This window comes from Mustela nigripes, chromosome 13 (assembly GCF_022355385.1).
Source record: "Mustela nigripes isolate SB6536 chromosome 13, MUSNIG.SB6536, whole genome shotgun sequence".
Classification (NCBI taxonomy): Eukaryota; Metazoa; Chordata; class Mammalia; order Carnivora; family Mustelidae; genus Mustela; species Mustela nigripes.
The window spans coordinates 20,107,169-20,119,555 of NC_081569.1; the positions used below are offsets into that span (position 1 = coordinate 20,107,169).

Sequence of the window (12,387 nt, forward strand, 5' to 3'; positions counted from 1 at the left end):
ATATGTTTATAAAAAATAAAAAATTAAAAAAAAAAAAAAAGAAAAATGAAGGGCAGGAATCAGCTTATTTGATTTAAAGACTTATAGCCATATTAATCAAAGCAGAGAGAGAGAGAGAGAAATAGACAAAAGGAACAAAATTAGAGAACCCAGAAATATACTCAACCAATTTTTGACAAAGGTCAAAAACAATGGAGAAATGATGGCCTTTTTCAGCAAATGGTACTGGAGCAGTTAGATATCTATGGATAGAAATATCAAGCTCATCCTAAGTTTCATACTACAGTGTAGATAATGTCTCACCGTTCTCCAAAGGGGTTGTGTCAATTTATGCACCTACTAGACTTGTATGAGGGTCCCCAGTGCTTCCCATCCTGGCTTACTTGGGATTTGCAGTCTTAAATTTTAGCCAGAAAAGTCCTGTAGGAGCTTACTTCCCCACAGTGAGACTGTAAGCCAAGAAACAGGAGAAGAGGGTATCTAACACAGGAAAGAGAGAGACTTTTTTTTTTTTTTAAGATTTTATTTAAATATTTGTCAGGGAGAAAGAGAGCACAAGCAAGGGGAGCAATAGACAGAGGGAGAACAGACTCCCCGCTGAGCAAGGAGACTGATGTGGGACTCGATCCCAAGATCCTGGGATGATGACCCAAGCCAAAGGCAGACACTTAAGAACTGAGCCACCCAGGGGCCCCGAGAGACGGAGGCAGAAGGATTTCCCAACATGTACATGACCAGCGTGTATGGACTGCCTATGGATTAACTAGTCCAGATTAAAGCAGAAGATGGGGACTCAGTGCAGTGGTCTCTAAGAAGAAAATAAAGCCGACAGAACCTTGGATGTGTAAGATCATACTCAGGATATTTTCAGTTCTTCTGGCGAGATCGAGGGTGAATTAGAGATGGGCAGAAAGGACACTCAGCAAGCAATAAAACAAAACAGAATTTTAGAATAAAAGACAGAAATCATATATGGTCCATGGTTTTGTTGAAATATGTAGTTTGGAAATATTTTCTCATAGCCTATAGTATGTCTTTCATCCTCGTAACTGGTCATTTATAGCATAAAATTCCATTTTTGCTCTTATACTTTTGGTATCACTCCAAGAACTCTTTGCCTAGCCTTAGATCCTAAAGATCTTCTCCAGTATTTTTTTCTAAAGGTTGTGTAGGATTTTTTTTTACATTCAAATTAAATTACATTAAAATTAAATCAAGTCCCAGACACACCATGACAGTATTGGTCTCAGTAAATCGCTGGGCTGTGCATTTACTCATGTGGGTGATGGTTGGTCTTGAGCATTCCCTGAGGTACTACTAGGTACTTCCTATATTTTAAATGGATTTTCCCTTATTATAGAATCTTAATTTTCAGTTGAAAAAATGTGCACTCTGTAGAAAGTGTTGGGCTGTGGCTTTGAATTCAGAGCAGGAATACTTAGATAGATATCTAACATGGGACACCATTTCAAGTTTATGCAAACATAGCCATGGGCACCATGAGAATCTTGTTTTAGGCCTTTTTGCTTCATTGAAGACTTAGCTAGCCTTGCCGGCTCCACCAAAATTGTCTTCTCCTTCCTCTGCTAGCATTAGGCTATTTTATGCCCACAGTTAAGAGGATGACACGATAAGCTAATTAGGCCAATGAGGCTAGTGGACAGTGTAATGTGTTGCCCCTTTCAGGGGAAATATGGGAACTAGGATCTTTTCATATTGTTCCAGCAGTGGTAGCAGGCAGGTTGTGGAGAGATCGACAGAGAAAACCATTCCCAGTCAGAGCTGTTGTAGGTTCTCCCATGCATCTGCGAATAACACAGATCCAAATCTTAGCTTTACACACTCGTTTTGGGTTTTTTTTTTTTTTTTTTTTTTAGATTTTATTTTTTTATTTGACACACAGAGAGAGACAGCAAGATAGAGGGAACACCAGCAGGGTGAGTGGGAGAGGGAGAAGCAGGCTTCCTGCTGAGCAAGGAGCCCAATGCCAGACTTGATCCCAGGACCCCGGAATCATGACCTGAGCTGAAGGCCGACACCTAAATGACTGAGCCATCTAGACGCCCCCTTTTATTCTTGATGCATGGAACAGAAAATGAACAGAATGAACCAGTCCTAGGGCATGTGTGGAGGTGGTAAATGCCGTGGTCAAAGGAGAAAGCAGAAGAGTGAGGGGGACCAGGAGTGGCCCCGAGAGAGGTAGAGAACAGAGGAAGGCAGAAGGCATTAAGGAAGGTGTGGGGAGGCCTCCCTAAGCAGTTGAGCCCCGGAAAATGCGGGGGACACCAGGGAAAGGGGAATGGGCTCCGGGGAAAGAGTCTCTATAGTGTATGTGCCTGATATTAAGCTTTTGATTATCAAGGCATTCTTTTCAAAGCCATCCACCCTGAATAAACACACTGCCCGCAGTTACAAGCTACATGATGAGAAAAGGAACATGGCCACCCCAGCCCTGAAGATTCCCTCTTAGAAAGCCGTGGGTGACCCAAAGAACTTGACCTCTTGAGTGACCCTGCTTTTCCCTTCCGGTACCCTAATACTTGCTCTTATGTTTTAAGAGTGAACCTATGAAATCCTGGGCATCTACCCCACCCTGAATCACAGCAAAGGCAAAGCCACAGGTGGCCTCTCCCCCGATCCCCCACCCCATTGTGGCATCCCTAAGCGGCCCTGGGTATACGGGGTACCCTCCGGGAACTTTGACTGATAGGCTTTATTCTATCAAAATTCCCTGATGAGTATTGCTGAGGATCATATTATAGTTGTTTTAAGAACCATAAGGGCTGGTCTAGCCACATCATTAGCTCCATTCAGGGTCATGTCTCTGGGGACTCATCACAGGTAACAGGGGCACAGGTGAATGCCCCCAGCCTCTCCTAGCCAGTAGCATCACTCTCAATAGGCTGAGACCAACACAAAACACTTTCCCAGGCAAGAGGAATGACTGTTGTACTTTCCAAAAATACTTATTCATTCCCTTTTTTTTTTTATTTGATTTATTATTTATTTTGAGAGAAAGAGAGCACACAAGAGGGGGAACGGTCAGAGGGAGAAACAGCTTCCCCATTGAGCAGGGAGCCCATTGCAGGGCTCAATCCCAGGACTCCGGGATCATGACCTGAGAGGAAGGCAGATGCTTACCAGACTGAGCCACCCAGGTGCCCCTTCTTCATTTCGTGGCATCTCTAGTTGGAGAAGAACCTGCAGTCCGAGGGGTGTGTTATGGGACAGTGTCCCTGCAGCCACCTCACAGCCCTGACCAGCTGGCGGGAAGGGGCCTTGTCCGGAGCACACATCTGGGTGTGCAGGATTCAGGGGTCCAGACCCAGCTGTCCCCACTTGGCGCCCAGAGTTCTGTGTGTTCTGCGCCTCGGCAGGACAGGCTGCCTTGCGCAAAGGAGGGGAGTCGTGGGAGGGCTTGTACCCAGCAGCCTGGCCCTGCAGACACCCAGAGTAGGTGCCGGCTGTACCTTCTCTGAGAGGTGTTTGTTGTTACGAGTGTGTTGTTAGGGCTCGCGGGCTGCACTCCGTGCTCAGCGTGGACTCCAGCTCTGGAGTCTGGAGATATCACTAAAAGCACGAGAGGCAAAGGTGACTTTTATAGGCCCCCTGCCGTCGGTTGGGTTGCCGGAGGCCCAGGGTGGTAGTTTATGCAGGTACGGCTCTTCTGCTGCTGACCTCCAGACCTCCATGCTCTTCTACCAGCCCGTCACTCATTACGTTAGAAGATCAAATTAAAAGAGCAAAAATTGGGGACGCCTGGGTGGCTCAGTTGGTTGGGCAGCTGCCTTCAGCTCAGGTCATGATCCCAGCGTCCTGGGATCGAGTCCTGCATCGGGCTCCTTGCTCCGCAGGGAGCCTGCTTCTTCCTCTGACTCTGCCTTCCACTCTGTCTGCCTGTGCTCGCTCTCTAGCTTGCTATCTCTCTGACAAATAAATAAATAAAATCTTAAAAAAAAAAAAAGAGCAAAAATTGAAGCATCAAGTAAGGGACAAACTATCCGGAGGTTGAAAATAGATGAAAATTTGGCTGTGGACAATACCCTTGACCTGTGGCTGTTCCTTTTTCTTTCTGGACGTCTGTGTTTGTGAGCAGTTGGGTGTGATTGCGATAACAATTAGGTGCAGAGGAGGGCTCGACTAGGAGTGGGAAGGAGGAAGTGAGGGGTGGGGGACCCAGTGAATGGAAGAATGCAGTATTGCTCATCTCTGCAGCCTGGGCTGAGCCATCCCACGTCAGGCTGCCAGGGGAGGACGGCCCGTGTGCTCTGAGGGTCTCCTGCTGAGCTCCAGGCTTTTTAAAACCCTCAAATTGCCTTTTTTTTTTTCTTCCCATGGTTTTCAATTTTCCAAGACATTTTTATTTATTCAACATTTATTAAAATGCCACACCTCATTGCATTATGAACGCTATGATGGTGACGGGTGGTGACTGTCCTCAGGGGGCACGCAGGACACAGAAACTGCAGCTGGACAACACAAGTGTCCAGCAGGGACGCCTGGGTGGCTCAGTCAGTGAAGCATCTGCCTTCGGCTCAGGTCACGATCCCAGCGTTTTTGGTTCAAGTCCCTCATCAGGCTTCCTGCTCAGTGGGGAGTCTGTTTCTCCCTCTGCCGGCTGCTCTGTCTGCTTGTGCTCTCTCTCTGACTCTCTCTCTCTGTGACAAATAAATAAAATCTTTAAAAAACATAAAAATTAAAAAAAAAAAAAGTCTCCAGCAGACCCGGGGTGGGAGTGTGCTGCCCAGGGGAGAGGCAGGCAGCTCCAGAGAGAGAAAACCAGACAAGGTCTCAAGGATTACGCTGGAGTTGGGTCTTAACGGATGAGTAGGAGTTTGGTAGACCAAGAATTGAGTCAGGAAGGGAGCAGCACTGGTAAACCAAGGCACAGAGCCATGAGAACACGTCTCCATGCATACCTCAGCATGAGCAGTTTTCCGTTCCTTTACTTTAATCTCCTTCTGCAGCTTGCCCAAAATTGTAACTTCATAACTTCGATCACTCCACATGTATTCCTTTTAATTTATCACTTTTTAAATTGGAACGTGAAGTTATTCCTCCTGGGGTGTGGGGGGGGTTTGGTGGTTTTTTTTTTTGTTGTTGTTGTTCCATTTTTTTGTCCATAAAAAATTCATTTTGGCTTTATTACTTAAGGAAAATGGAAGTGGGGTGCGTTTTCACACGATCTGAATTGTGTAGCTCAAGTGTACCCCCGCCCAGGGCAGAATGCTGTTTTAATTGTGAGATCTGTCTGTGTTCCTCTGTCTAGATTAAGTTTGACAGTGTCGAGGTGTGTGTCTGCTGCGAAAGGCAGCACCAGTCGTCGGGCTGCAGCAACCTTGGGGAGACGCTGAAGCTGAACCCGCTGCAGGAGGACTGCAACGCTGTGAGGCTCACACTGAAGGTGACGGCCAAGGGCACTCCTGATTCATGCATTCCATCCCATGCATTTACAGACATTTTCGGGAGACTTTATTCATGTATATGGTCCCGGTCCTTAATTCACTTCAGGTTAGGCTCAATGCAAGAGGGACTGTCTTTCCGGAGAACGTTTTATAGGATTATAGATTCTCACTATAAAGGTGTTGCTTCCTGGACCTCCTTTTCCATTTTTACCATCCCACTTTCCCACCTCTGACATATGTGAAGGAGGATATGCATGGTTGAAAGAGGTCTTTACAAATGTGGCTGTGATGCATTCTACTGCTTTTCTAACATTTTTGCTGTTCTGCCATCAGGGAACAGATGGGTATTTATTTTGCCTTTTTAAAGATATTTGGAGAAAGACATTTTCCAATTCCCCACGGTAGTCTATTCTCGTGTACAGCATCTGATTTCTTTTAAAGTGACATAGAAAGTTGTTTATATTGTTCCTTGCTTTTTCTTCCAACAAGTGTTTTTTTCCTCCCAAAACCCAAATTGGCTGCTTAAAAATGCATATGAACAATGAACCTGGTTTCTCTCTTTTTCCTGGACAAAGGTGTGCGAAAACCTTTCCAAGAGGATGCGAGCCAGGTGAAAGGGATCCTTCGTGGGTGGTGAAATTGTATTTGTACTGTGTAGGGAGCTCTAGAGAATGTGCATCAGGAACACAGTATGTGGGGATCTGGAGACTAGAGATCCACCCTGGCGTCTGCGAAGAAGGGGAAAAACATTGCCCTCTGGAATTGGGTTCCTGGGATTAGTCCTCCCTGAGAGTGCTTTCGAAGGCTGACCAGCATGACAGCTTCATCTGGGTGAGCTCCTTGCTGGTGGTCCAGGACACTGTGAAACCAGGTGGCAAATGAGAAATGATGTACAGAGATAAAAAATACACCTAAAGTACAAGGTTGGACTGGGCCCGGCACCCTAGAACCTGCCTCGTTTTGCAGGGAGGAATGGGCCAAGTTCAGCGGTCCAGCAGCCTTCCAGAGTGATAGATCCAGCAGGCTCTGGGTAACACAGATTGTAGCATTCATGGGCCTATCCTACCTGCAAGGTGTGTCTTGCTGCCTCATAGTGCATACCATGATTTCTCTCTTCCGGTGTCACGGGGCATGTGCAGGGTCAGCCGTCGCAATGTATAGTCTTCCTGGGATGGGGGCAGGGGCAGCCAGCACTAACTCTGAGATCTCATTGTGACAGCTCCCAAGTCACTGTCTCAATCTGGGCCCCTTTTCTTTCCATATTTAAAAACACTTAACAAGCCAATAGGTAATCATAATTAAATCACAGTGCAATCACTCCCCCTGGGGGAGCCTACAAGTCCACAAGGAATCTTGTAGTTCTGGAAGCTTAATGACTGCACGGAGGCAGTCAAACATCTAAGTTATATCTCACTCAGTTGATGGATTGGTGGTATTTGACCTGCTCTCCCAAGGCCTTGGGGTCCTTTTTGATGTCTGCACTCTGTGGGAGCCTCCCAGAACCTATTTCTTTGACTGTCCCCAGAGGAGGTGGCTATGGCTGGGAAGGGAGTGTTGGAACAACAGTGCTCCCTCTAAAAAGGCCTATGTTGAGCTAGTGAGTTTGTGGTCCCTCCTGACCCACTGCTCTAGTGTCCTGATGAGGAAGCCACTTGGGAGGGGCTAGCTAAAATGGAAGGAGGTGAAGGATACTTAAAGAGTTCAAGTCAATGCTGGGGAGTCTCCTTGAATGGCTCATCCCCTTAAGTGTTCAGAGTGCCCAATATGGTGGTAAGAGTTGAAGGCAGAAGACTACACCAAACTTCTGAATAAGTTTGTTTTAAAAACTTGAATAGGGGTCAGGACAGTCAGAGCTGGTGGCATGAGGGTCGGATGAGGGAGGATTCATGATTGAGGTAGGGGTCCAATGGTCTGGAAGTGGCAAGACGTGAGCAGCCTGGCCCTCTGCTGAGGGTCTGTGGGGAGAACAATGGCCTTCAGTGTAGGGGGTGGGGAGCTGAATTTCATGTGGGGTCAGGAGGATGAGAGAACATTTGAAATGAGAGTCTGTTTGCTGCCAGCCCTCAACTTTGTTCTTTTCCCAGATTGCTTTGGCTAGCCTAGTTCTCTGCATTCCACAAGGATTTTGGAATCCGGTGATCAGTTTCTCCAGAAATCCTGCTAGGATTTTGACTGGGATTGCACTAACTCTATATCTCAATTTGGGGAGAATTGGCATATTCATGGTATAGACCTCCATTTACTTGGGCCTTTTTACATTCCATCGATGTCGTGCCGTGTTCAGTATATAGGCCTTAACATATTTTATAATATTTATGCTTATACTATTTCATGTGTGCCAGTGCTATTTTTTTTTAAATTTCTTTTCAGTGTAACAGAATTCATTGTTTATGCACCACACCCAGTGCCCCATGCAATACGTGCCCTCCCCAATACCCAACACCTGGCTCACCCAACCTCCCACCCTCTACCCCTTCAAAACTCTCAGATTGTTTTTCACAGTCCATAATCTCTCATGGTTCATCTCCCCTTCCACTTTCCCTTCTCCTCTGTATCTCCCCATGTCCTCCATTCTATTTGTTATGCTCCACAAATAAGTGAAACCATATGATAATGGACTCTCTCTGCTTGACTTATTTCACTCAGCATCATCTCTTCTAGTCCCGTCCATGTTGCTACAAAAGTTGGTTATTCATCCTTTCTGATGGAGGCATAATACTCCGTAGTGTATATGGACCACATCTTCCTTATCCATTCGTCCGATGAAGGGCATCTTGGTTCTTTCCACAGTTTGGCAACCGTGGCCATTGCTGCTCTAAACATTGGGGTCCAGATGGCCCTTCTTTTCACTACATCTGTATCTTTGGGGTAAATACCCAGTAGTGCAATTGCACTACTCTATTTTTAATTTCTAAGCTCTATTTTTAATTTCGGTGCTATTTTAATGGTGCTTCAAAGTTTTACTTGTCTCTTGTTAATTGCTAGTATATAGAAATTTGGTTTTTGTTACTGACTATGTATCCTGTGCTCTTATTAAACTCAACACTTCTGTAGCTCTTTTGTAGATTCTTTTGGGTTTTCTATGTAGGCAGTCATGAGAATTGCAAAGAGAGATGGTTACATACCTTCCTTTCTAGTCTGGGAGCCTCTTAATTGTTTTTTCTCTCCCTCTTCCTTCTCTCCCTTCTACCCTTCTTCCCTTCCTCCCTCTTTTTCTCTTTCTTTCTGCCTTACTGCACTGACTAGAGCATCCAGTATAATGTTGGATAGATGTGCTGAGAGCATACATCCTTACCTTGTTTCTGATTTTCAGGACTAAATACAATGTTAGCTCTCAGTTTTTCATAGATGCTCATTATCAGGTTACAGAAGTTCCCTCCTTTTCCTTGTTTTCTGAGAATTTTTGTTTTATTTTGTTTTTAAATCATGGGTGGATGTTGAATTTGTTTTTTCTGCATTGACTTAGATGTTCATCTGCCTTTTCTTCTTTAGTTTGCTAATGTGGTGAAAAACAATGGTTGGCTTTTGAATGGTGGACCAGCCTTGCATTCCCAACATAAATGACACTTGATCAGCTCTCTCTCAGTTCTGCTGAGCCTGCTGAGGCTCCAGTCAAAGACATCCTTCATTTCTGTGACTGTGCCTAGCCATCTGACTCTCCATATAGCCTCCTTCCTCTCTCTGCTGAATTACTTACGTGACCCCGCACACTGTTCACCTTTTTTCCACCAAAACATCTGCCCAGGTGAACAGGTGCTCATGCTTCTCAACATGGAAATACTCATGTCCTTTGAATTTCGGTGGGTTGGTTGCCTTGGGACCTCAGCTGCCTGATGGGTTCAAATTAAGTTGTGAATTTACAACGTTCAGTGTTTTGGTTGTTGAAATGGTAGGGGCAGGGCTCTTTTTAGCTTTCTGTCTTAATATTATATTGCTGTACAGAAAGACCCAAAGTCAGCCTAATGTTTTCTCCCTTTTTGATATGTGGTGGTCATTAGTGCTGTTTAAAAATATTTCTAGCTCTCCAACTTCCCTTTATGTGGTAAGGTTGTACTTTCCAGAGTCTCCTTGTGGTTGTGTAGGGCCGTGTGAGCAAAACTTACATTTATCACTTCCAAGCCCAAGTTGTTCCTGTAGTGAGACATTGTGCAGAGCTCTCGTTCCTTCTGGCACGGTAACTGGCAAGTTGTAGATGGAGACTGCACCATCAATCTAGGTGACTGTGACGGGTAGAGCCCCATAACTCACCAACATTGGACAGTGTAGCATGAGTGAGAAATAAAGTTCTATTGTTTTAACCCACTGAGATCTGGGGATACTTGTTACCACCTTAACCTAGCCCACCTTAACCTGTCTGATGCAAGGCAATGGGTTCTTTTGGTCCAGGTGCCAATAATATTTTTAAAATTATCAAGTCTATTTGCTCCACTGTGATATGTCTTGATGTTAATCGACCTTTCTCCAGCTTTCTCCAGCACAGTGAGTTTGCATCTTGCTTTATTTCAGCAAAGTTTCCTTGAACTAGAAATCTGAATTTTTTCCCCGTTCTCTTATTTTTAGGATAACTGCACTTCTTGGACCATTTTTTAAAATTTAAACTCAATTAACGAACATGGAATGTATTATTAGTTTCAGAGGTGGAGTCCAGTGATGCATTAATTTTCTTGGACCACCTTTACCCATCTTTTGTAACTACTTTTCTTTCCTCTCATTGTTTAAACTCTTCCTTTTCCATCTTATTTTGCTCCAAAGTTTCTCTTAAGGCTCTCTGCCTACCTCGTTTTCTGCAGTGAGTGGTATCTCTTTTCTCTGCTTTCGACATGATCTTGAGCTTTGGTAGGTCGCTTTGCAAGTCACTGCTTCTCTATCGCTTATTCCGTGAGCCCTTGTGTCTCTGCTTTTAGCCCTTGGATTACAAGAACCTTCTCTATTTGCTCCCAGTTGTCACCACAGATGACTCTAGCCGGTTAATGACAGTGGCGTTTTCAGTGTAGTCTGTATCTTTCTTAGATCTTTTCTGATACATATGGATACTTCAAACCACAAAAGCTGGTTCCTAACCTGTATCAAATGCTGTGCTCTATCTAAATAGGCTTCAGTGTAATTAAGAATGTATACTTCCTTCTCATAAATATAGGCACTGCTTCCTCTGAGATTCATATAGGTCTAAGTGCCACATTCTCTAATTTTCTTATAATTAGTGGTGCAGTCATTTTTAATGTACTCATTACTCTTGAAGTCATTCGAGCCACGCTGTGCCTGGTGACATCTCCGCAGTCAAAACCTCTGCGGCAGGGACCTGGTGTTACTTGGCGTTAAAACTCTCAGAACAGGGTCAGCTGGGTGGCTCAGTCAGTTAAGCATCTGCCTTCACCTCAGGTCATGATCCCAGGATCCTGGAATCGAGTCCTGCATTGGGCTCCCTGCTTATCGGGAAGCCTGCTTCTCCCTCTCCCTCTGCCTGCCGCTCCCCCTGCTCCTGCTCTCTCTCTCACACCCTCTCTGTATCTCAAATAAATAAAATCTTTAAAAAAAAAAAAAAAAAAGCTCTCAGAACACACACGGGAGGCGTTCTTATAAAATGGAGCATATTTCCATGGGAGCCCCTTCCTATAGCTTATAGATGTTCTCAACCCTTAGCCAAAGGAGGTGCAAAGGGGAATATTGTTTTCATTCATTTCCCTTGCCTGTTCTTTTTTGGTCAGCAATTAGAGCAGGTTCACTGGGTCTCTTAATAGTCTGATCTGAGGCTCTAGTTATCTGATTAGTAATACTCCATGCCTAAATTTCCATATTAAATTATGGATTATCCATACTTTGTATCTAATGAACTTAGTTTGTGCTGGGAAAATCTCATGCAATTTGTTTAGGAATCAACGCTTTTTTCATTTCAGTTGTGTTTGAGTTAACTGATAGTGACTTAATGAGATTGGTCTAACTACTCATTTACCAATGGGCCACCCTCCTCCCCCCACCCCACTCCCCACCTAATCCCGGAAGGCTGTACACACACAGTCTGTCATCAGAGGAAACAAGCAGAAACCAAAACGTTTCCTGGCTAATGAATAATGTATTTGGAATCCAAAAGATGATGCAGCCCTAAGATTATTTTCCATGGCCTGGGGGCCTGAGAAGCCCCCTCTCCCTTGGTCTCTTTCCTGTCCTTCCCAACCACCCCCACTCCTGGATTCTCCTATTCTTCAGCCAGAGAACCCCTGGCGACACACAAGCTTCTCTCTTAAGGATATTGATTGCCACTTCAACATAATGCCTCGCGCCCTGCTAAAGTTTGCTACTGTCCCCTCAAGGGGTGAGGGCAGGGCAGAGGGGATAGCGGGGATCTCGAACTCCATCGGGCCATGTGGGATCCCAGGATGGCAGAACCAGAGGGATGGAGCGCCCTGTTGTCCCGCAGCTTATTGTGTGGGTAGAGTGAGGTCAGACGGTTCCTTGCTGGTCCCTGAGCAAGTCCAGGGCTCCTCAGAGGGTCTGATTCTCCAAGATTCCCATTTCTGCTCCCTGATGATGGGACCTGGCTATGGGCATCCCATTATGAATGATCCATAAACAGGGCCTAGAACTCAATGATTTCAGTCTCTGCTCTAACAAAGCAATAGACAATGGTGGGCAATTTTTCCCAAAGGAGCAAGTCTACAGATCCCTTCTCCTGATAAAATAATGTCTAGGCTTTTGTAAGTAAGATAAAATGATCAAATAAATGATAAAAGATGTTTGGGTAGTTGAACGGTCGCCTGTGCCAAGTCAAACCCAGCACAAGATTGTGACATATTTTCCAATCCGTATTAACAGAATTTTTAAAAGGTTACAAAACTCAGAATGATTAACTGGGGAAGGAATATGCTTCATCATATGCTGATATGATATCCATCCCAGCTTTAATTCTTTGCTAGATCCCAGAATGTCCTGATGGTTTTATTATAATGATGCAATTCTAATTCAGAACAGAGTTAAAAATCTATTT

At 44.8% G+C, this 12,387-nt stretch overlaps 1 protein-coding gene across 2 annotated transcripts in view; it reads left to right on the top strand.

The window, feature by feature from the left end:
- The window catches only part of ENTREP2 (endosomal transmembrane epsin interactor 2), a 506,747-nt gene that overhangs the window by 420,670 nt on the left and 73,690 nt on the right, over window positions 1-12,387 (top strand). Inside the window, exon 4 of one of the 2 annotated variants that reach the window (XM_059371698.1) lies at window positions 5,270-5,404. The exons of the other annotated variant lie outside the window; for it this stretch is intronic. Coding sequence (XP_059227681.1) covers window positions 5,270-5,404 — 135 coding nt within the window. The remainder of the gene's footprint in view (window positions 1-5,269; window positions 5,405-12,387) is intronic. 2 annotated transcript variants of the gene reach the window in all.